Genomic DNA, 25,109 nt, shown 5'->3' on the forward strand with positions numbered 1-25,109 from the left:
AGGCAATATATCGTCTCTGAAGGCTAGGAAAGTATGAAAAAAATCTGGAAGAGGCATGTATGATACATACGATTGCTGAGGAATAGCTATGACTTTCCATGGCAAGCTGCTTTACAGACTGATTATGCATTGATCAAGCACGGGAAGACCAGAGCGTGTCAATAAGATAAGGTGGAATGTTCAATATATTGGGTCTCTGGGAATCGCCGATATAATTCCAAGTTTCCAAGGCTAGGGATTGTGGCAATATAAAAGGCACATAGACTATTATAACAGTTAGTTATGTCTGGTGCTGGCCTTGGAAAATGTCAATTCTGCACGTCAATACCCAGCCGCATATTTTTATTCGCTAGGCCGCAATATAAGTCGTAGCAGTAAACATCGTTCAAAGTTCCTGCAAATGGTGACCATCGTTGAAGTAATAGATTGGACGATTAGGCCATCGCAGATGTCCGACATAAATAAGTGTATCCACCGGCCAAGGCAAACTACTAGTTCCATTGCAGCAAATTAGTGGACAATGGCGCCTCCCCTAAGCCGTGTCAAACGAGAGCAACTCCGTAAGCGTCGCAACAATCTACTACGACGCCACAATGAATTTTGGCTTCTGTATGGGATGAAAAGCTGGCTCATCATGGAACTGCCTGATGGTCAGATTTTTACATACCACTCCCATCCAGATACCCCTCCGCCCTCAAGGGAAGATATGGTAAGACAAAGATTAATATGAGTATTCAGTGATTTGGTGCTGATTGGTGAAAGAAAACACGGCCCAACCCCACTATTGTTCGAACGCCTCGCGACTATATTTCTGCGACCTCTGCTCAGTCAGTTGGCAGAGACATCCCGGTCTTCTGTGCCCCAGTTCGTCAAAACCAGAAATGGGAAGCTCTGGCGAATCATCTGAACAATAGTTGTCGCATGGTCTCGTAGTAATACAAACGTGTCGTGCCTAGTTAGTTCACTTCGGTGCACAGTGGGATCCGTGGCGCACGTCAAGAAATACCGGTCTCAGTACGGTGGTCAAAGCAATGGAACCGGTTCAATATAGAAGCCGGGGTATGACATCTCACTACATACAACAGGGAGAATCGAAACTAATGTCACCATTTTATGTCTTTGATTGTTTCTCAAACTCTAAGTCTAGTCACGCCAGGCCGGATGTAGTTAGTCGAAGATAATCTGCTCATCGCCCTTTTCCTATTCGACAGCCCGAATTGGTCTAGGCCAGGAGTAGATTGGAATGGGTCTGGCCAATACTTGGCGACGACCCAAAGAGGACAGTAGGAAGGCTAGTTAGCAGCGGAAAAATAAATTTCAGTTGGTTGTAATACTTGTCTTGTTTCCTACGGCCATATTGAGAGCAGATCATAATTCCAGTAAACTTGAGAAGTTTCGGTATTGAGAGGCTCTATTCGGTATATGCAAAGGCCTAACCTATCTATGGGCTGTGGTCGGCTGGTTATGGCCACCGATTGATATTGAACTCAACTTGTGCTCTTCTTATTGAGTCTGCCAACCAGGGGATCGAGCGAGGGATAATGGTGGTGATCGAGCAGCTGGAGGCTAAAATGTGACTGACTGATACTTCCGTTGGTTCCCAAACCAATGTGCATGAAGCATCATGATGGTAACATTCGAGCAATTTTAGGAAGCTTGGATGGGCGACTTGTTCCATCAGTTCTAGGAAACCTGTGGCGGGAGAGAACTGTTTTTCAAGTTGTTGGATATGCACCGACTTCCCTTTTTCCGACTTATTTCGGGCAAATATCAGAGACCGATCTTAGGATGACCCAGCGGCAGGTTCAAAAGTATCCCATGGGTTCTGATTCAGTTGTGGGATCCTTGCGTTCGGGCGACCCGAGTGTGGCTCCATTGAACCAGGTGTGATTATGGCGGTGGCCATTTTCTGTATTGTTGGGGGTTGGATATGCGGAGACGCCGTTGAGATTGGACTCAGCTGCTCATTGCAGAAGGCCGACTCATCAAGCCACACGGTAGAAGGTCGGCTGTGTTTGGTCTTAGCGCGGTTCATAATGCTGTGTTGGCTTCGCGGCGTGAAAAAACATAGCGAGGATGGACAAGGGTCAAAGAACCATTTATAGCTCCAATATCTTATTTTGACACATGACCTTCGTCTCCGCAATGTCAGTCCATTGGTAACAACATAACGACATTGGATCTTTAAGTGTGGTGGTGAATTGCCGCAATTATAGTAGGTTACCGTGAACCTCTGTTGATCGGGATTTCCATCACCATCACCGTCAATTGACGTGTGGAAAGTTGAGGTGCGGTTGCTCACCATCATAAAATAGCCTAGAATTTTCAGTCTATTTTAACAGGTCTACTTTCAACATGTTCAGATGCTGTTCCCCTTGAATATCCAACATTTTGTTTTCCTTTTTGCTAGAGTCTCGCTGCAGGAAAGGACAACAGGAGGTAAAATGACTCCTGGACAGAGACAGATATCGTGGGCTAGCCCTATTCTGCTCCTCCGTAGAGGATGTTGAGCAAATCGAATGGATTGACTCTCATCAATTATTTTGACAACTAGGAGGAGCAGATAGCATAAAGTCAGCCATCGAGTGGTCGATGACCACACCACATTTCCAGACCCTTCAGCCGGTATGGTAGGTCCGATTCGTGTAGAGGCAGGAATATGAGCTGTTGTGATAGCCTCCACCGTACTCCCAGTTGGCAGTGTGAATGTTGGAATTATCAAAGCTAAGGGCATGGCGGCGTTGTTCCAGGAGGGCGTTTGTGTTGTGTTCATGCTTTCAGTGGACGCCATTTCGTCTCCGACACAAGGGCCGACAGTAGAGTGGCTCGTAATTACATCACATGCAAAACTCTCGGTACTTGAAATTGTCAGCCCATAAACATAGCAATGTCGGTACACACACAATTTATTAACGCCCGGCGGCTAAGCCGAAAGGGCAACTATTGCTGATCTGCTGTACATGTCATAATATATATAGTACTGTGTCTCCTCAGAGCCCATACATAAAGCCTTGCAATATATGTCATCTCAGATGTCCGTGTCGCAGCGGATCCTCGTGGGTTAGTAATTTGGTTAGTAGGCTGGCTTGAAGGCGCTTCTCCAAGTGTTCAACATCCTATTTTCGGCAGTTGAAGCGCGTCTACCGTCTGTAACACGAGGTGGTTGGTGGGTTAGATCGGCGAAAAGGGGGGTGATTTATGTTCGTCGGCTTGGTTAGGTGGCCTCGAGTCGGCCCGTGGCGATGGCGAATCGTATTGAGGCCCGTACTACCTCTAAGTTCGCCGTCCACTTCTGATCATCGGAAGGCGACTTTCCTCCTAGGAAGAAGGATATATTCCCTCGGTGGGTGTTGGTACACTGTAGTAGTTCCGTCCGGTGCGCCGTCCATTTTTGACATCGAAATAGGAAGTGCTCCACGGTCTCTCTCGCTTGTCCACATGCACACTGGTCCGTGTCTGCCACGTTGATTCGATAGAGATATCCATTGAGTCTTGCCATGCCGGTTCGGAGTTGAGCTAGCACGCTCGCTTCTTTCCACGATAATCGGTCGTACAGCTGCCTGGTGTGTTTGCCTGGGAGTGCTGCATCAACTCGTTTTGCGTGTTTCCCTATATTAGTTGGCAGGTCATTGCTGGGAACTGCTTGGGACCGTGCAATATTGAGTGTTGTTGACTTCATCCTTGGGACCTGCTTTTGCGGGACAGCATCTTCTTGTGTCGCGGCTCTGGCCTGTTCCTTGGCCAGACCCCGCAGTTTATTGTCTTCAGTCGTTGAGATCCACCGGACATTGATGTGGTTTCCATTTCTCCTCAGTTTTCTCATCAACTTGTACAGTTGGGAGACGAATTCCTGACCTGACTGTTGCCGAGGATTTCTTATTGTCAGAGCCGCCGCTTTGTTGCTCGTGACCAGCGTAATCCGGTAATCTTTCACTCCAACTACCATGTTCAGTGCATGTGCCATCGCTGCTAGCTCCGCTGAGAATGGATTTTGCTCTGCTCTTGCACCCAATGTGACGGAAAGCGTCTTCAGTTTCAGTTTTCGATACCGAGGTGGCTGTTTCTCGATCGCCACCCCGAATCCGACCAGCTTGTTCCGAGCCGAGCTGCTGACCGCGATCTGCATGTACACGCCTGGTCTGGTCTGGAGATCCTGCGGTTGATCAATATCGGTCTGCATGCGTTCCTCCCACGGGGCTAATGTAAATGGGTTGATCGTTTCCAGTGTTTCCATGTCGATATGCTTGAGCGCGTCGGCTACCTGATACAACGGCGAGCGGTGGTATCTTCTGAACTTCCTGATCCGATCTGTATTTCTGCGGAGAGGATTGGTTTCCGGTAGAGTGTGTATGTCCGTCCACATCTTCACGGCCCGTCTCCAGAATCGATGTTGCGTAGTGACAATGTGAGCCTCCGCCTCTGCTACGCTGGTCGCGACCGTGAGAAACGTCCCCACGATGGCTTGTGCTCCTACTCTTTGGACTCGGTTAATCGGTCCCATGGCTTTATCCTTGCACGCGTGCATCCAGACATTGGAGGCGTAGTCCACGACCGGCGCCACCGTCGAGGTGAATAGCTGCCGCGCTGATGCTGGGGTTAGGCCCCGAAGTCGCCGAAGCTCCATCGCTGCTTCCAGGCCCTTGGAAGCGGCCCTTGCAATATGTTCCTTATACTTGAGTCTCGTGTCCATCAATAAGCCCAGGATCTTGACGTGGTCTTGGGGTACAACCGTCTGTCCCTTGATGGTAAACGGATCGTGGTCCGATTTATGCGTCTTGGGAGCAAAGTGTATGATAGCTGTCTTCTCAGCTTCAAAGGTCGCTCCGCTCCTCCTTTCCCAGTCGAGCGCTTCTCTGATGATTGCTTCAATTCCTTCCCGGTTACTCTGCGCGGTTGACCCGGTCACCCATGCGGTGAAGTCATCCACAAAAGCGACTGCTCCTCCCTGGCTGTCGATCTGTCTTTGCACGAGGTCTGCGTTGAAGAAGAGAAATAGGATCGGGGACAGGGGCGAGCCCTGCGGTAGCCCAGCCTGTGGCAGGCTTTGGACCTCCGACAATTGCCCATTGATCTGGATGTTCGCCGTTCGTTCCGAGCAGAATGCCTCAACCCACCGGAGCAGACCCTCCGGTATGCCTCGTGCCTTCATCCTTTGGAGCAAACGTTCTTTGCACACTCCGTTGTAGGCTCCTTTGACATCGAAGCTGATCAGGCTCAATACCCGTCGGCCCCGCCACGCCGTGTAGATCTGTTCTTGCAAGAGCAAGAGTGCTTGCTTCGCGGACCGCTGTTTCCGGGCTCCAAAGTGGCTGGTCGGGAGCAAGCCGTGGGTTTCCACCGCGTGCGAGATCCTTTCTGCAACTACTGATTCCAGTATCTTGCCCAGTGTCGCTAGGAGCGAGATCGGTCTCCATGATTTTGCAATGGTGTAATTTTCTTTATTCGGCTTTTTGAGCGGTATGATCTTCGCGTGTCTCCACTGTCTTGGCAACGAGCCTTCGGCCAGCGACGCCTGGAATAGTTCAAGGACCCGGTACTTGACCGTGGGCCACGTCATCTTCCAAACTATCGCCGGCAGGCCGTCCTCTCCCGGCGCCTTCCACGATTTCGCTGCAAGAAGCTGTCGTTCTACCTCCTCCAGGGTGATGGCCGGCATCTCCACTGGCTCTCTTTGTGGTCTGATCCCTTCATCGTCAATGTTGTCCGGCAGGGGTGGGAAGAATTTGGAAAGCAACTCCTCTGCTTGCTCCATATGGTCAGCGGTGGTAGTCCCATCTGCTCTGACGAGCTGCGGTAATTTCCCAAATGCCGCATCCTCCCCGGACTTCAGATACTTCGCTGCTTTCCATATGTTGTCGTTGTCTGCGAGAAACTCATTCTAGTGCTTCTTCTTTTGTTTACGGATGGCATCGTGGTATTGTTTCGCCGCGTCCTGGGCCATCCTTTCGAACCGAGGTACTTTTCGCCCCGCCCGTCGCTCCGAACGAGCGTGATTTCGCCAGTATGTATATATATGACGCAGTTGTGTCAGGTCAGTTGTCCACCACCGCTTCGCGTGTGGCGACGGCTTCGCTCTCGGAGTTAAGTTGTGCACCGCGTCCGAGACCGCAGACATTAGTCGATCGGTTTTCTGCTGTACTGTGCCTTCCGACGGAGCGGCGGCCAGGGTGCTCGCGATTCTGGCATTAATCTCGTTCCATGGCGCATTCTTCAGTAGAAGCCGTTCCTGATATTTTGGGATCGGCCACGGGAAGTCAAATACAGTCTCAATGGCGTCGTGGTCCGAGCCGTGGTCGGTCCCAAGTATTGCACACTTAATCATGGAGTCCGTCAAGTTTTCCGAGGCCAAGACAAGGTCGATGGTCGACTCGCAGTCCCCACTGTGTCCTCCGCCGTGCCATGTCTTGGTGCCTCGCTTGAGCAGGCTGCTAAGTGCAAATTCGTTCATGAGGTCAATAATCGGATCCGCTTCGCCTTGCCTACTCAAGGACACATCGTCCCCTCCCCAAAGTTGATCATGGCGGTTAAAATCTCCCGTGATCATGATCTCCACCACTGTCCCTGTATCTCGCCGTACCTTTGTGATGGCCTTTCTTAGGCGATCGCATGCGTCGCTCAACGCAGACGCCTCCCCTCCTTCCACGTAAACTGATGCTATAAAGACAAGTCGTTCGGGAAGTCGAATCACGGCCGCTGTCAGATCTGGCGACTCGATCCGCACTTGCTCCGCTTCCACATCCCTATTGACCCAAAGCATGCTTCGGATTGCCCATCTCCCTTCCCTCCAGGTGGAGGGCACCATCTTGGTCCATTTGTGATGTCCCATCGGGGAGGTCAAGAGCCGGCCTTGAATCCACCTCGCCTGGGGTTCCTGGATCGCCAACGCCACTGCGTTTTGAGTATCTTCGTCGTTCATTAGGCTTTCATGCACTGCTCCCTGTTTCCTCACATTCAGCTGGATTATCCGGAGTGACTTATTCATGACGTGACGGGTAGAGTTTCCGGCAGTTCTTGCTATACGATTCGTGCGGTCCACCGCATGGAACGCACTTCGGAACCGTGTGATCACAGTGACTGTGGTGATGGCCCTCCGTCGCGCATTTTGCGCACTTCTGGATCTTCTTGCATTGGAATGCCTTGTGACCAACCTCCTGGCAGTTGTAGCATTGCACCGGTCGTGGTCGGTACTCAAAAACGCTGGTTGTCCCGGATTCTCCTCCGACATGGAAGTATCCATCGGCCAGGATCCTCCGTGCATCAGTCCCTTTGGTTAGGTACACGACCATCGATCCATAGGGCTTTGCGATTTCCTTGTTGCTCAACCACGTCATTTTGGCGACAGTAGTTTCGTTCTCCTCACCCATGGCTGCCGCCGCTCCTGTCAGAATTTCATGGTTCTCATCCAGTACTGCGGTCCTCTTGACGCTGTCGACCTTAATCGGGTAGAGCTCGTCCCGAAGCACCCGGGCTCCCGCACCGATCTTTGCTTCCGCCACTTTCTTCACTAGCTGGTGTTCGGCTTCATCGCGACACGCGATTCTGATCCGGTTGGTATCCCTTGGGCTTACAGTGACCGCGCGGCAGCGCCAGTGAGTGTGATCATCCATCTTCCGGATCTCTGTCTCGATTGTGGCCCTGATTGAACCCGCGGATGCCTTCTCACTTTCGCTTTCAGTCATCTTCGAGGTGTCTATCGTGCAGTACAGCGTGTCGGTTAAAGTGGTTGGTGTGTTGTTCGACGTTGGGAGGGTCCGTATGTTGCTCGGGTGACTGAGTGGGGGGTACGGGCGACATCTGCATAGGACGGGGAGCTTGCGGGGGCGGGGGTGCTGATTTCTTCGCGTAAGGATTGGACTTCGCGAAGGATCTTATCGTGGCTGTTCCGCGCGCATGGTTCGGGGAGGGGTCTCTCTGCCAAGGTCTGCAGCTCCTGTTGAACCTCTGCAAGGGCGGCGCTAAATTCTTCCTTGACTTTCTGCAATTCTTCTTGCACTTTCTGCATCTCCTCTCTGTGCGAATCATCTCGCCGTTTGATGTCTCTCCTCAGTTTCACGAGCTCTTTCACAAGATTGGCGGCGTTCGTATCGTCGCTCTCAGTCGACGCGTCGTCCGAAGTCATCGCTTCACGTTGGGCTACTGGCTTGCCCCGGGTTCTCTTCTTCTGTTGAGAGCGCGCATTTCTCTGCTGGATTTCGATCTCTTGCTCTTGGTCATAGTTGTTACGCGGTCTGGTGGTGCGTCTCGGTCTCAATAATCGTGGCGGCGATTTTTCGTGTTCGTCGCGGTCGGGCGGTTCAGGGGTTCGCGTCTCGGCCCGTCCCGACATTTCTGACCCCTTGCGTCGAGTAACAATGGGTCTTCACTCTCCGAATCTGAATTCAAATCCAGCTGTCTTCACCTTATACAGTGATATTCGAAATCACGATTCCCTATCTATGAACTTGACAGGGGTACAGACGCGCTCGAAATCAGTTTGCTCATTCAGTTATACAGTGATGTTCCACTCCAATGTCGGTACAGTGCGTTGCAAAACCGGTGCAACAACTCCACACTGTCAATAACTTTGCTGCCCCTTACGCCAGGAAACGCTAGTCCATATTTGGAGTTATACCGGGAGCTGCGTATGTAATCATACGTACGTTCTGTACATAATGATTTTCGGAATGTATTCATTTGTAAATTTAATACATACACCTGACACCTCGCTACCCCTCCCTAACAGCTTCCCGTCTTTTACCGGCATAATAATTAGTTAGCTCGACTCATATCTGGACAGCGTCCTAGAGAAACCAGCGGATAAAGAAGCTCGGAAACCTCGAGTGATAGCTAATAGACTATGATGAGAGGTCCGCTTCCAACTCCTGAAGTAGGGATCTTAGACTACTAGGCAAGTCACTCGTTGCTATAACATACCTAGAGCTTAACAGTGATCCGTAAACCTTTGGGTCAAATGAAGACCGATTGCTGCTCAGAGGCCCGACCCTCCCAGTCATGGATATCTATGCTACACACCCTTTGAACTTGGATAAAATTGATATTCAACGGGGACCGAATTTCGACTATTTCATTTCTAGAATGAAAGTCAGCCGGGCATGTGACACTTAACGTGAACAGAAGACAAAATGTACTGGCCAACATCCCTCGTGTCAACGGTGCCGAAAATCCGACATTACGAATCTAGGTAATTAGTACTTGCAACTCGAAATGTTTGACAAGGCATATCCGTAAGCGATTGTATATTATGATTGGTTGTGGTTTGTCGGCGGAATTTTTATTCGTAGTCGTAAATGTGGATATTGACACATAAAGGGACATCCGATGTTATTCCTTTACTTGTGCGATGCATTTCCCCCGAAACTAGACGGCCTCGACTATGATGTGCGATGACTCTGCGAGTGTCCTCCACCGACTCTTGCGGCAACCGAATGACGGATCCTGTCACATAAATCCTGCATCTTGTACGGCTTCTGTACAACTCCATCCATGCCCGCATCCAGCATATCTGCCTGCTGGTTCTGCCGCACGTTGGCGGTGACCCCTAATATGGGGGTATGCGTTCCATTGTCCTTCTCCAGCGCCCGAATCTCTCGCGCCGCCGAACTTCCGTCCATAACAGGCATTTCCTGGTCCATGAGAATACAGTCAAATGAATCGTGCTTCCACGCGTCAAGGGCTTCCTGCCCATTGTTGGCCGTGGTGACCTCAAACCCCGCTATCTTAAGCTTGCGCGCAAGAACCCGCTGGTTGATGACGTTATCTTCGACAAATAGAATGCGGTGTGGTTCCTCCAATTTAGACATTTCTGTTATAGTCTTGGGCTCTTGTTTGGGTGAAAATTTGTCGATGTTCGACATGCGCCGATCTATTGAAGGGCTGTTATCTCGTATAGCGGCTTCTGACAGCTTCGCTGAGTGCTCTCTTCGGTCGTCACTCTCAGTGCTGATCGCGACCTCATCGACGTGCTTTATTGGCGGTTCTTTAGAAAAATTTGCCATGGACGTGTCTCTTCTGATGTCCGGAATTTTACTGTCGAGCTCCCGAACCTGATGGCACAGTTTGTCAACAGGGGACTCTCTGTCCTCCTTGGCGTTGTCTATATCGGGACACCGTCGGACAGTGAAATAAAATCCAAAGGTGCTACCCTCGCCTTCCTTGGAGCTAACACCAATCTCACCTCCATGCATGTGGCACAGTCTGCGGCTGATGTTAAGGCCCAGGCCATAGCCCCCATACACCCTGTCCGTGCGCGGGGTAGCTTGCTTGAAGCGCTCGAATAGCAGCTTCTGATGCTGATCACTTATTCCGATCCCGTTGTCCTTCACAGCGACCATGATATACACAGTCTGGCCATGGCCCCATTCAGGGCCTCCGGTACAATCAAACTTCAAAGCAGCTTCGTTCGGCTCGAAAAAGACGACATTTGGCGGGTATGATGGCGGTCGGACTTTCGCAGCTCCCATAGAGACCCGAATATTCCTCTTACTTTGAGATTCGCCAGTGAATTTTATGGCGTTAGAGACAAGATTGACTAATACCTGGCCCATCTTGTCGAGATCGGCGACGACCCAGTCGAGGTCGCAATCTGCGTAAGACGTGTCAAGAAGGTACTCGAATTCGATCTGCTGCTTGCGCAGCTCAGGGCGAAATATGCTCAGCAGCGTTGCAAAATGCGACTTTGGCTGGACTTCTTGTGGGGCTAGCTTCAGCATCGACGCATCTAGCTTGGAGTAAACCAACACATCGTCAATGATTTTTTTCTGGTGTGCAACGCAAAGATTTATCGTCTCTGCGGCTTCGGCAATCTTGGCCATCTTCTCTTTCCCATCGTCCTGCGCTCCATCCTGCAAAATATCCATAATATCCTCCGCACAATGCAGGATCGCAGAGAGCGGATTGCGCACTTCATGGCTGATCATATCTATAAAGCGTTCCTGTTGCTGCTTCCGCTCTTTCGCATCATTCGCAATCTTCCTCTGCAATATCTCTGCTGTCTTCTCCGGTGTGATATCACTAATGACACAAATCAGACCGCCGTCACCGTTTAGCTCGAACTGCTTCAAATCGTCGTCGTTTAGTGGTGTCAGCGACAGCCCTCGCCATTCCTCCGCTCCCCCAAAAGCCCGGTATTCTCTCCGGGTCGCCATCTTCGTATATACCGCAGCATTATATGCCTGGGCTATATGCTCATAATCGTCTGCGTGGACCGACTGCGAGAGGCAGTCCAGTCCTATTGGTTGGTGGCTCGTTGTAAGCTCATGAAAGCGTCGGTTGGCGAAGACAATCTCGTCGTGCGCGTTGACGATCGCCACGCCGACGGGGAGGACATCTGCTAACTGCTGTGCGCAAATATTGTCACGAAGTTCGCTCTCCATCATGTCAATCTATTGAGGGAAGGAAATAGCACTGTGACGGGCCCTCATGAGCTCTAGCACGAGCATGCTCTGCGCGCAGATCTCGAAATTGTATACCGTAAAAAACCGATCGTTCGCACGTTTTGTTACAGAAGTTTACATTGCTAGCCGATTGACTGCTAAATTCTTTCCTGCCTTTCTAAGGCTGTACGTATCGTTGTGACGTCATCTCGGATCATGTTCTACATTCCAGTGGAGCATGCGGGAGTAGGGTGACTTCATGAAATATTGAATATCCCGTCTGATTCGCTTGATAAATCGTAATCTAGCCATCAGGCAAAATAGTTTGCTCGCTGTCCGCTTTCCTATTTTTTTGGCCCGGGCCTTAGGCAGGGGCTGCCTTCTAATGCAAATATCTCTACGAATAACGAAAGAAATTCGTAGACCAATAATTAGGTCCTGTGTTACAAACTGCAGGGATTAGTGTCGGACCCAATGTGCAATATATGTATATACATCTCCTCCCCGGTTCTTGAGGTCGAATGATTGAAAGTCCAGAATTTATAAGAAACAAGCGTGCGTGTTCACCAAAAACTCCAGGCTTTCAAAGATTCGAAAGTTTTATAGACAGATATAGTGCAACGTTACATTTCTACCCAATAATGAACTATTGCCGGTGGGTGATCTTCTGTTCAACGAGGGACATTCGCAAGTCGACAAAGGATGTGGGAGATTCACCAGATTCACGAGACAAACCCCTGCTCTGGTGTTTGACCTATTTGAATCTGCTCAAGAATTACCAATACAGTTGTGAGACAAGGCATCGTATTTAATGAAAGTAAATGATAGTAACGAGACTGCTAGAGGAATATTGATATTCCTGGTTTATTCCTAATGTGGTCTAGTGTCTCTTGGCGGTGGGGCTAGAGAATCGCTCAAAGAGTGCAGGCGGTTGCACCAGTTTCGGGACGTACTGTAATGTTGGTTGATCTACGTACTGGTTTTGTGCGTGAGGCGCTGTTTCCGGCGTCACGGTAGTCGTTGGGGCTTTGGCAGACATGTCATTTGGCCCAGGTTAGATTTGCTTCCTATCGGAAAACACCTGGCTCCTAGTTATGTCCTGCTCCGTGTATTAGAGATATTGCGAGGGAATGGGGTTGCGTAGTGGGGGCTTCTTACCGTACGCACTGGCAAACTGGCTAATTTCCAAGAGCAGCGCGTTTTCGGTGATCTGCCTGGGGATAAGACTCAGGTATTTGAGTAGAAAGGAGGACTCACAAAGGGGGTTGACCTAATATTTATGCTCTCTCATATTTCACTTATATATTAGCCTTTAAAAAAATCATGCTGCCACTACGATCACCAACTACCTGAAACATCAACGTTAGTTAATAAATAGCTTCAACGGTATCCGGATCATGCGCAACAGTATGAATGGCTACGTAGCAGGTTTGACTAGCCAACCTTTCTCAACATGGCTACTTGAACTAAATCTTGTTGCCCTCAATTAACGGCATGACTTAAGAGCTTGGTCTGTTAGCACAACTTCCGTCACCGTATGCCATGCGCGTACGTAGCTCCCTATGGCTGTCATGTTGAGCAGTCTCTTTGACATTTCGGGGAATTACAGCGTAGAGAGTCATTTGGCTGACCTTCAATCTACTGACAATCGAGTGCTTCCGTACGAAAATCTCTTTACGATTGAACATGCTATTTTTCTGGGCGCGGACGAATGTTATTAGACGATGGTATACGGGATGATTAGTGGATGGAGACCGGAGAACTGAACAGGAAGTTGTGCGGCATGATGAGGGAGTGAACTATCGGGAAGCACCCAAAGATCTACGTACACATTCAGCTATTTGTGGAAATTCATGTCCAAATTACACAGAAAATGGCTTCCACAGAACATAATCAGGGGTAGAATCAAAAACAGAAAAGATGGGAAATACCAGTCTCGATGCAACGCTGATACTTCTGACCAGGCTCTTCCCCGGTCTGAAAACCCTTTCACGTATCAAGAGTGGTGGATCCTCGAGAACGTCGAATATCCTCATCTTCTTTTCTGATTCGCTCCAGCTTGTAGAACTTGTAAAGCGCAAGAAGTGCTGAACAGCTCAGAAGAGTTGCTCCAGTAACAGCAGTTGTTATGATAGCCATCACCGACCAATCCCCACCTTGAGATGTACAAACATTGATGACAGTGGTCAGCAGCCCGGCAGCAGCATGCAGGCATAGGGGTCTAGTCCAGGATTAGAGTTGGATCTGGCTTTTCATACCTCTTTCAGTTGGGACTTGTTCACTTACAAAAAAACTTTGTTGATTAGCCAGGGGTAGTTTCCCCTGAGATTTGGGAAATGCATCAGCCACATGAGAGCCGCAATTCTACTAACAAAAAGCAAGCACGCAATAGCGAGTAACGGGGGGTTCTGGATCATATGTAGAACTGTACGACCGGCCTCGTTGGCTTGCAACGTCTTTTCAACCTGGTTTGAGGTCTGCAGCGAAGTGAATGTGCCGGGAATGACTAGATAGCCGGCCAGCAGTGCCCAGTTAGCCGCGCCAACTGTGATACTGAAACGCATATCCATTTCTGCTTCTTCTCTAAGCATTCTGACATAGGAAGTTTCATCGGCGCGGTGTATCTGGTTGACTCTACACAGCGCCGGGGCCACATCCGCAGCTGAGCAAGACAGAACAAGCACAGGGTCAATTTCACGAAGTGGAGTCTTTTCCGATCCCGTTTTCGCTGGGGTACTTGTGTGATCGTCCACACCGAAGGCCATGACCAAAAAATTTTAAGGTTACCGTAAGGAGGCAAATCAACAAAGAACCGTGTCAGCTCTTTAAATAGTCCATATGAAAGGCCACTATGGTACGTGCTCTAACTAGGTCTAGGGGTCCTAGTACAGGGGAAGACGCATTTTTATCTTGCGGTGAGACTTATGTGGTCTGGTTTCCGATGTCAAAAAACAATGCCGTCTGACAAACCGTGAAAGTTGCTGCATAATTGGTTTAAGCGAGCGTCGTCTGCGAATGCACTGGCGGAAGGAATCTGGTGCTTGACATATTTTTGGTTCAGAGGGGATTTTGAGGCGAGACAGGATTATGCCAACTTCAACCTGAGCGTCGACCACCATTAAGCCACTGCCTGTCCCTTTCAGATGAGAGCCCGTATATAAGGTTCCCAATAGGCCCATTCTTTTGCCAATCTCTCAATCTCTCAATCTCTCAATCTCTCAATCTCTCAATCTCTCTAATGGCTGCCTGGCTTGACCTCGCCAAAGAGAATGAAGCTTGGGATTTAGTTGATACCAACCGCCTTGAACAACTAGTGCAGGAATTACCCAATCCAAAACATCAATATCCATCCCTGCTCTACTTTTACGGAAATTCAAACCGCAAGAAAGCCTTGCGGGCTCTGTTCCCCTACAACAACATCACACGGAAAGGCCCCGCAGGCTTGGTCCGTCTCCATGTCAGCACCAAGACCGCCCATACACAGAATCCTATATTGTTTGCTGAAAGCGGTCTATGCCTCGAACAAAGCTTGGGCGATTCCAAGTGGCTAAAGAATTCAACTACAAAGCATCAAACCTTCTCAATAGCGGGTGCAGATGGGACGTTGACCCCTGCAAGGCTACAGCAAGAGGTCAAGAGGCAACTCGTTTTGCCATGGACCCAGATCCTGTGTTTATTCCTCGATTCCGTCCCTGAAATCCAAGCCGCAACAAACTTTCTACAGCGACCACGTCGACAACTTACCATTGGTGACCAAGTTGTTCCCGCTCCCACGCAGATAGTCATTGTCTTGACCAACGGTCAACATGCAACAGAGGCCTTCGCACAGGAATGCGCACGGCTCCAAAAGCTCGATATTGGGACAGTCACGATTCTGGACCTGCGTCCACGTCACGGGCTTTCAGATAGTGTCGTTTTCCAGCCACTGCAAACATTGATCGTTAAGCAGCTGAGTATAGTCCAGGCCGAGCAAATTTCCAATTGTCGACGCTTCTCGGCATCTCATCTGAGCGCTTTCTGGAGCACGGGGGTACAAACCCACGAATGGCTCCTGCATGCACCACCATTTGATCTTTTGGAAAGAGCCCGAAGGGACTATGTGAGGAACAAAACGATGGACGATTGCCTTCGAGAGGTTATGCAAACATGCATTGGCTACTCAAAGGAGGACCTTGATGACCTTGTGGCCCCGGCCTTCTTGATGGACGCCTATCCCCCTCAAATGCATGGTATGACCATAATTCTTGACTCATACTCTCCTGAACCCAATTAAGAAGCTAACCTGTCCAGGATCCTCGCCTACCGTGGTGTTCGCCGCACTTTATGAGAAGCGATGTCTAAGCATCTGGGACGATGAGTTCAAATACCATATTGCTGGCGTTTCATCCGGCTTCGGGCACCACTTTGCGCAATTGAGCGCAGTAAAGACATCGGCAGCCATTCGAAAAGAGACGTTGTGTCGCTTATATCGCCAGTGGGGTGGTCTTCGCTCCACCACTACTTGTTTGGTCTGTCTGAGTCGACCCCCGGAGCATATGCTCCCGTGTAAACATGCAATATGTGACACTTGTGTCGTGATCTTCGGAAAGTCAAGTCGTCTTAGGGATTACCATTTCGAGATTGCTCAATGTCCCATCTGCGAGGAGAGGTCCGACGTCACTGTTCGCCAACTGCCTCCAACGAAGCCCCCTGTGATTCTCACTTTAGATGGTGGTGGAGTGCGCGGCCTGATCCAACTGGGCCTTCTACGGGCTTTAGAAAGTCGCATTGGCATTCCGATCGCATCTTTGCCGGACCTGTGCATTGGAACCAGTGTAGGTACGTCATATTTTTACGAGGTAAAAAGAGAGTATCATCCTGTTTCTTGGCACACGCAGAGTTCTGTAATTTCTGGAGGATTTTCCAATTGCAAGCAGTGGGGCAAGAACCGGGACCGATGATCGGGGTATACAGATGATGCCCGGGTAAATCATAGTGACGTATCTATAACCAGTCCAACACGTTAAAGAGCAGGCAACATGCACCCGATCCAACTTGTGTCCGTAGGTTCCATAGATTCGGCCTTTCTGGCAAGTTAATATCGGAGGTATACCTAACTACAAATCCAACCTTCATCGCCAGTATGATACCCAAGACGACATCAAAGGCCAGCCTCGATTCTGAAATCCGAAAGTTCATTTCCGAAAATCCGACTTTATCTCTGGGCGCAAGAGAATTGGCCCAAGAAAGGAAAGTTCATACGGAAGTTTTCGGCTTCGCATCCCATCCCCGGCCTCTACAAGCGAACATTGGTAAGGTTGAGTTCCTATCAATCAGAGGTCCTTATGGGACCATTCCGTTGCGAGTGCTGTATCCCTCAAAACCAGCGCTGAAATATAATTCCGACCTTGTACCTGCCCTAATCTATATCCATGGTGGGGGTTACTCAGTCGGTACCGCAGACGACTTCGAGAATGGGTGTCGTATTCTCGCGGAAAAGGCACGGGTGCAGGTCTATCTTCCAGACTACCGTTTGGCTCCGGAATGGGCTTATCCGGTTCAGCTAAATGAGTACGAGTTCGTATTAGACTGGCTGCGTGGAGAGGGAGGAAAGGAACGAGCTGTTGATGTGGACTCAATTTTCGGGGCAGGTGACAGCGCCGGCGGCAATATGAGCGCGAGTCTATGTCTACGATTGAAAAGCAAAAGGAAGGAGCCTCTAGCGGGTCTGTTGTTGCTCTATCCAGAGCCTCGTTTACCATTTGATACACCTGCTGCGACAGACAGCAATTCTGGTCCGTACCTTGAATGTAAGCGGCCTTTCCAAATTGGGGAAGAGCAAGGCTGACAGAACAGGCAACGGGATATTCTCCTTTGCGCACAACTATATACCGAATGGTGTCTCTCCATCGCACCCAGAAATAACCCCTGGGGCGCAGCATGTGAATGCTTTAAGAGACTTCCCACCCACTGCAATCCATACTTGCGGATTTGATTGTCTCCGCGACGTCGGTGTGGAGTTCGCATCAAATCTGGAAAAGGCAGGGAATCGTGTCTTCTGGCGACACCACGAAACATTATGTCATGGATTTCTTCAGATGGCTCCTTGGAGCACAGTCGCCATGAAGGCATTGGAGCAGGGGGCGGATGATGTCCGTACAATGCTGGGTAGCTATGGATATGAGGGGAACAAAACCGATTAAGTGGGAGAGCAAAGGTTATGAAGAAGGCTAGTCCGCAGAATCATCTCTGTGCGGCAGTAGATCGCACAAGCTGTTCATTTTACATCTGTACTTGCCGATCAATTAATTGACATTACAACATCGAGTGGAGAATATCGGCCTAGTCAAAATTAGCTGTGCCAACAGATAGGCTGATCGGCGCAGTAGTAGCTCCATATTCGGAGAAGGCGTGAAGTGTGCCGGGCAAGATTGATAGCGACTTGAACAGGGCATTTATACCAGCCGTACTCACCCACAGTGCGAGAGTTTCTTTTACCCTGATCCCTGGTCGATTTCTTGTGAATCCCCGACCACCAGACTGAGTGCGGGTTCGTATTTTGTCTAGTGGTGGTTGTTTCTCGCAACTGCGAAAATCACTGCGAGGAGCGGATACTACGGTCGGCGATCGCTTTTATAACGTTTATAGTCCTGAAATCGAGAGTGGGTGACCACTCATGGGGCAAAATGCCTCGGCATTTCGCCCACCCGGAACAGTATCTACGTAATAGCGCCAAATAAACTGCTATACCCGTATAGTGACCTTACATAGACCGTTGTGCTATGTATAATTCTCTTCGGTCGCTTCGTCCTTTTGGGCGTAATTGCTAAGACAATCAAGTTCGGCCACATTATAAAAAAACTATAGTTGCGCGGCAGACAGCATGTTTTTCCTCAAATCGACAGTAAGCAGCGATAGCATCGACGGCGTCAGTCCGCCAACACATCCTCATTATGCCTGTCGCGTTTGATTATCCTGTGCGATGACTGTCAGACATAAACTTAGTGTAACCTTAAGGGCTTGCACTCATAGTGCACACGGCCAGGGAAATTGGATGATAACGCACGGCCGGAGTTACTGGGGTTAAGGAGTCCAGCAAAGGACGCCTACTTCAGTAATAAGGGAAAAAGACGACGTGTAGACTATACGAGAGGATGCGGAGAAAGAACAGTTCCTTTGGTCTACTTGCTTTTTGTGGGCAAGAAATGCATGTGTTTAGCAGGCGGATAAGTGGGGTGAGCCTACCAGCAGCATCAAATGGCACCACACCCACATTTTATCCAGGCATTTGTTAGCTTACCGGTCAACATTCGACAGATGAATAAATTCGAGTAGTTACTGGCTGATAGAAACACGAATTGTATACGTGTCTAAACAACTATAACCAGGGCGTCCTATGAGGTAGGTATTGAAAAATAACTCCCGAAAGGCTACTCTTCACAAGCTAATATGACCCCAGCCATCCAGTAATTCTGAATGGATGGACAGAAAGGCCTTCGTGGCAGCAGACGCGGCTGCTCAAGCTAGCTTCCATACGCCCAGCTGTAAGTCACGACGGCGGCCAGGCTTGACCCGCAGGTAAGGTCCATGGTGGGCAATGGTGCGTCCGAAGGTTAGTACCCGTGCCTTTATTTTGCATTCCAGCCAAGGACAACGGCTTGAAAATCCAAACCCGGCAGTCGCCTACTGTTGCCGGTAAATTCAGCTAAAGTTTTTATTATTGTAAACAGTATTTCCGAAGGTCCGGTCCGGATAAGCTTGAGTAGTTATCCCGTGTTTCCCTTGCCAACTTCTTTTTCGAATGTATTACGCCTGTCAATCGTTGGGTGGTTCTTCTTCCTCGGGTTGTTGAAGGCAGCCGCATTTGTATTAATCGTTAAAAGAAGTCCCAAATGGGCTTTCTACTCCTGGCCCCAAGGAGGACTCCGGCGCCCGCTGAAGACACCCAGGAACTCTCAAGCGAGTATCAACCTTTAGTGAACAGATTCATTTCAGTCGTATTCTTTTATCACTTCAACGGCGATTTCGCCTCACGGCAACCAGTGCATGCGCGCTGCTGTAAGGATACACAAAGCATACACGATAGATAGGCAATGGATTCGTATTATAGCTACCCTTTGAATCCGTATATTTGTATTATGTGAGTGGGTTCGGCCCCTCGTTGGGTTCGAACTTCCGGATTGGGAAAAGGAATAAGATCATGGAACCCCCTAAGATTCCCCTTTACTATATCTGTAGCCATTCCTGTTAACGCAGCGGGAAATAAAAGTCGCGAAAACATGCCGCAACTGGAGTCTCTACCTAGACAGTACATACCCAATTGAAGCTTGAAGTTGGTAGGTGGATGACAATGCTTTCTGGCCGCCCATAGCTATGTGCTGAACTATGTACAGAGGAGGATTTACCTGAAGCTACATGTTCACTTTCCAAGTTTCTCACTCATGTTCTTCTCTCTCTCCTTCAGCGCTTTCGCTGAGTTACGAGATGGAGCTCTCGGTGTCACTCCTCGACGAGACAGGTATCTGAATATGGTCATTCTCGGGGCCAGCTTCCTCGTCGGATTTCTTTTGCGTGCGAGTATGTGACATCGGCGCAAATCGGCTGCGTATTCTGACTTGCTTCCCATACTTGTAGAAAAGGAATGGAATGAACGCTAGCAGAGTAGCGACTCCGCCGATCAAACTTCCTCCACCTCCGACACCTAAAGCGGAGAACATTTGATCGGTGAACAGCGGGGCGGCAGCGCCGCAGGCCGATCGGGCAATGGTGTTCGCAGCGACGGCAGACGCAGCGTACATCAGATAGCAATCCACCAGGTAGTTCAAATATGCAACGAAGATGAGAAGTAGAGCGCTGGAAAGGAAGCATCCAGCGAGGGTGGGTACGATCCAGTGGACATCACTCAAAGGTAGTTAGTGTCTTCGCATGATCTCAGGATAATTATCAGGAGACTCACTTGTACTCAGCCGACCATGCAAACCAGAACATGGTTGCGGGGAAGAGAATGCCACCAATCATCGCTAAGGTTAATCGGTCTTCAGGAACGGTGTCTTCTATCTTCTTCTTGCCCTTCTCAATTCGTCGTTGGCGGACCCAAGTGTCTGCCAAAACGATCAGACCCCCGATCACCGCACCGATAACGGTGCCGACCAAAGGCAACTCGCCTACACCCGAGTGGGGTAAATGCTGAAAAGCATATAGAGCAATGTATACACGACTGCCATATAGATGGCGCATAGTAGGGAGACTGGGTCGAAAAGGATAACCCATGGCCGTGTCAGTGCGACCTTATAGATAGCCATAAGTGTTCTATCGCTGTCCTCGACTTGCGCCTTCACATTTTCGTACCCGGGAATATTTGCCTTTCGAGTTCTCTTCACCTTGTTGTACAAGATTATCGGCGCGTATGTCTCGGGGATGGTCAACATCACGATAGCTGTTGCTCCACCAAGCCAGAGCAGCACAAATAAACTCCATCGCCAATTTTTGTTCAGCTCGAGGAAGCCAGCGATGACTGGGCCAAGGGCTGGACCGACATACACCATTGCCGAGAAGCCAGCCATGGCATTAGCGCGCTGTAGCGGATCAGATCCTCCTCCGCATGGTAGGCGGTCCCCACCGTCCGTCCTCGGCGTTGCACAAAGACGTTCTGCGGGTGCGCCACCACCGAGTAGTGGTCTCGCAACAGCTTCGGCACGCTGATCAGGTTTATCCCGACGCGTGGCGCGAAGTACACATCCTTTAACGCCAGGGGTTAGTTGAACTGCCCCTGGAGCGTGAGCCTCACGGTACCAATCCCTTCGGCTTCTGCTGGATCGCCCGCCGTGTCCAGGAACCACCGGGATTGCGGTGCGTGAGTATAAAGGGTCGTCACCCTCTTCCTCACAATGTTGATCCTCACTCCCTAGGAAGTCAGCGGGCCCTGCAGATATTCTCTCTGGCTTGACGGTATATTCTGCGTGTCGTTTCTTGGTGAGCCGGAAGCACTCACTCCGTGCAGCCTTCAGGGCATGGTCCCTGGGCGGGGGCATTTCGCGCTGTTTCTTCCAGCACTCCGCGACCACATGGCCGCGCTTCTTGCAATATGTACATTTGTTGGGATTTCTTTGTACTGCATTGATTGACGGCACTGGGGCTCCCTGCAGTGGCGCGGGAGACTCCTTCCTTCCGATCGTTTGCTCGGCATTGGACACCCGATTTCCGATCGTGGTCGGGTTAACCGGATCCTTGTCATTCTGGATGGCATCCACAACCGGGATGTATTCCGGTCCGATCTGCGTGGGCAAGATCGCAATATGTGCCTTGTCGCCAATGGATCCTGGGGGCGATGGCATTCAGTCGATGTACGAGCAGCCGTACGCGATCGACAAATTCTCGCGCGCTGCCGCTACGCTCGCCGCTCGTTTCGCGAAGCTGGGCAAACAGTTCGCAAAATGAGGCGAGTTGCATGCGCCGGTACCTTTCTTCAAGCTCATTCCAGAGGCCGTGAGACGTCCCAAGTCCTGCGACATGAATGCTGATGTGGGGGGACAGATACCGGAAGATAGGCCTCGGCTTCGCGGCGCGACCATTCACGGTGGCGCTGCGAACGCCTGGACCTCCCCTTCGAGGCGCGCTTCAATGGCTCGCTGCCTCACCGCCCCGTTCAGGTGGGGCTCCACCAAGGGGTGGATATGCGCCGTAATGGGTTTGGCGTACTTCAATAGACAGTCGGGACGCTGAAGGTCGCCTGACACTACATCCCTAACCTGCCTAGCTTTCAGGTAGGAGGTCATGGGACGTTCCCAGGCTGCGAAGTTGTGGCTTCCTGTCAGAGGCTCGATGGCCGTGACGACTCGGTCGCGGCGAGTCATGGACCAGAGCAGGCATGGGTAAGGATATTGAAAGCGGGGTAGATATATAATCAAGATAGTTAAGACGATTCTCAGATGCGTAGAAACGGCACCGAGAGTTTTGGTCCCGGGCTCAAAACCTGTTGTAGTTCAGAGGTATGAGTTGTATTTTATTTTAGATGGTAAGACGAGGCTACATATGCAACACGGAGCCAAGTTGATTGGAAATCAACTTGGCTGCCTGTATAGACATCTCGGAGCTAATTCCGATGGTGCGGCTTGCTTCCTAATCTGCACCAGCCTCATATCACAAAAAGTCCAAAGGCTAGTCTAGCAAAGAGAGGCTCATAACCAGTTGAAACCCTGAATTAAGGTACAAGTGTGATGACTGACCTATGTTAAGAGATTCAGGTAGTTTGTAGTTGCAGCAGCTCATTTCCCTGCTGCCTAGTGGAGTGTCAGCCTAACAGGCAGCCACTCCTATAGACCTATAATTCTCACGTGACCTGGGATCCAATTTTGCGAAAGGTCGGGGTAAACTACTATTACTACTACTGTTGTTACTACTACTGCTACTCTCAAAAAGAACAGTATTGTTCGATTCCTGCATATAAGCCAGGTGGGCCGTGGAAAAGTACGATTATACGCGTTTAATCACAGCCTAGGATGATGCGCACAGCGGAGATGGACACGGGAGTACACGAAATTTCGTAGAGAATCTGCTCAGAGATGAATCTAAATAAATCTGAACGTAAATGAAGTAAATCACGTGTGGGACGGGAATCAGAAATGATATAATTGACATTTTTGGTCGCGTCACTCTCCGACATTGAGATCATTTATATGCATGATGACCTCAAAGCACCGTGGTCACGAACCCAATATTTTAGAATTCAACGAGCTGGCTCCTGATTTTCTTTTTCTCATCATGGTTTCCCAGACAAACTCCCGCATCGTTATGGCTGTTGCTGGCAAAACTGCTTCAGTTGATATCTCTCCCCGCCGCGCTATCCTGAGTGGCGGCCATGTGTCTACACCACCCGGACAGCGTGCCATGCTGCCCACGCCACCCAACTCTATTTCGCCGACCCTAGCTCCTCAGACCTTCAAGCAAGGTGTGACACTGTCACCGGGATCACCGCTGTCGACAGTTCCCCAGTTGAACTCCGATATCGGTCTTCAGGATGCCGTGCAAAACGACAACAGCCAAAACGTCCAACCTGCCAACGACCTGGGCAGCACGGGCGCGATCACCCCTGCGATGCTGGCCAAATACTATCTGCCCGATATCATGCTCGAGCAGGGCCCCTTGGCTATCCGCCACATCATGGGTCATCTGACAACTTCGGTCCCCGGATTTTCCACTATTCCCCCAGCTAAGGCGCGCAGACTTGTTATTGCGGCGGTGAAAGGTCGAGGAAACGGAGGAGAGGCGGATGGTATCGAAGGCAACGTGGTGTGCGAGAAGATCAGTTGTGGTCGTTGGGACGCGCGTCGCCGCGGTGAGCCTGCGCACGACCGTGATTTGAACACGTCGACATCGCCTCCCTCGCGCCTTGCCGGTTCGTTACAGCAGCGTGGCCTACAGATTCAGGGACAGACGGGTTGGCAAGGTGGCAGCCGTTCCCCATGCCGTTCCCCATACCGTCAGAGCTTTGCCGAGTCCACATCCGAGACATTCTCGTACACCAATGACTATGGCATGCGCAGCGACCTTGACATGCTGGAATACGGAGCTGACAAGATGTCGCTTGATGGCGACGACGGCAAGTGTTGCTCTTCCTCGGACGCTCCCGACGGAATGCAAGAGAATGAGTGGGCTGAAGACGATGACACCGATGGGGAGGACTGGGCGAAGATAGGCGCCGATGCCTTGCGCGCCCGTGCGGTACACAACAACGGCGGTTTTACTGACGGTCACTTCGCTGCACGAGCAATATTCAAGCCTTCCGCGACTTTCCCCGCCAAGTGTCCCTCACCTGCGGCGGTTAGGGTCGGCACCCCGCACCCTTGACAACCAGGAACGAGCGCCTAGCAGGACTAAAATCACCGCATTGGAGTTAATTCGAAGGGAAGGGAAACGCTGGCACGAATAGAAGGATCCCGGTAGTTAGGATCGCCTATTGTAAGTCTCTAGTATAAAAAAATGTTTAATATAATTTGGTAATACTGATAATAATATATAACACAGTAACAACAACACCCACAACAACATATCAATGGACCGATATCGGTTGAGAGAGAAGCAATGGTAGGTCTATCAATACCACTCTAGACGTCTAAAGTCAACTGCTCCAGTCTTGTGACTTCACCTGCACTTTCTGGCCCTGCCGAGAGCTATATTATATCCGCGGCTGCTTTCAACCCTGGGCGAAGCTCAGCTATTCTCCGGTTGGATCTGCTCGTCGTGCCAGAGAACAGCCCGGATGTCAACAGGAAAATTTTGTGTCGCGAAGTCTCCAGGGGTTCTTCATGGTAATTCAAGTCAGTCTCCAACCACGCGGGCCGTTGATGGTTTAGCGTATCGGGGGTATCGGAATTTGCTCCGGCTATGTACTAGCGACCAGGTATCTTTCTCAGTATACAACCAAACGATGGAACAAAACCCAAAGATTCGCTTTACTTCCTGCCGGTATGGCGTATTGAGTAGTGCGGATAGTAGAAGCTTCTCAATGCCTTTGGTTAGTTTCCGCAAATTCTGAAACAGCTGTACCGAACACGGCCGTGCTGCGGCAGATCCCGACCATTTTGACCACCTTCAGCACCTAAAAATTACCAGGCCTTTCTAACCTCTGCCAACCACGCTGGAGCCATGGATCGTCGATCTTCGTACTATGGAGATCGGAAAGTAAAGAGCTCCCTGCCCATTCCCTCAACCAGCGTGCTCATGGAACCCCTCTTCAAAATGAGCCACGTTCTTGCTTTG

The 25,109-nt window shown here is 50.2% G+C and overlaps 4 protein-coding genes across 4 annotated transcripts; 2 read left to right on the top strand and 2 right to left on the bottom strand.

The window, feature by feature from the left end:
• Nucleotides 1-9,371: 9,371 nt before the first annotated feature.
• N7489_004755 (PAS domain-containing hybrid sensor histidine kinase/response regulator) lies at nt 9,372-11,372 on the bottom strand (the record flags this gene model as incomplete). The annotated part of the gene is made up of 1 exon (XM_056710507.1): nt 9,372-11,372. The coding sequence occupies one exon, from the start codon at nt 11,370-11,372 to the stop codon at nt 9,372-9,374; it is 2,001 nt and encodes a 666-aa protein (XP_056568928.1).
• A 5,122-nt stretch (nt 11,373-16,494) lies between these two features.
• Nucleotides 16,495-17,554, top strand: N7489_004756 (alpha/beta hydrolase; the record flags this gene model as incomplete). Its single annotated transcript, XM_056710508.1, has 2 exons — nt 16,495-17,161; nt 17,208-17,554. The coding sequence occupies 2 exons, from the start codon at nt 16,495-16,497 to the stop codon at nt 17,552-17,554; spliced, it is 1,014 nt and encodes a 337-aa protein (XP_056568929.1).
• A 2,274-nt stretch (nt 17,555-19,828) lies between these two features.
• N7489_004757 (MFS general substrate transporter) lies at nt 19,829-22,204 on the bottom strand (the record flags this gene model as incomplete). The annotated part of the gene is made up of 5 exons (XM_056710509.1): nt 19,829-20,252; nt 20,308-20,537; nt 20,600-21,669; nt 21,743-21,867; nt 21,927-22,204. The coding sequence occupies 5 exons, from the start codon at nt 22,202-22,204 to the stop codon at nt 19,829-19,831; spliced, it is 2,127 nt and encodes a 708-aa protein (XP_056568930.1).
• A 907-nt stretch (nt 22,205-23,111) lies between these two features.
• On the top strand, nt 23,112-24,197 carry N7489_004758 (uncharacterized protein; the record flags this gene model as incomplete). Its single annotated transcript, XM_056710510.1, has 1 exon — nt 23,112-24,197. One exon carries the CDS (start codon nt 23,112-23,114, stop codon nt 24,195-24,197), a length of 1,086 nt encoding a protein of 361 aa, XP_056568931.1.
• Between the last annotated feature and the right edge of the window lie 912 nt (nt 24,198-25,109).

Source organism: Penicillium chrysogenum, assembly GCF_028827035.1.
Source record: "Penicillium chrysogenum strain IBT 35668 chromosome Unknown utg000002l_segment0_segment0, whole genome shotgun sequence".
Classification (NCBI taxonomy): Eukaryota; Fungi; Ascomycota; class Eurotiomycetes; order Eurotiales; family Aspergillaceae; genus Penicillium; species Penicillium chrysogenum.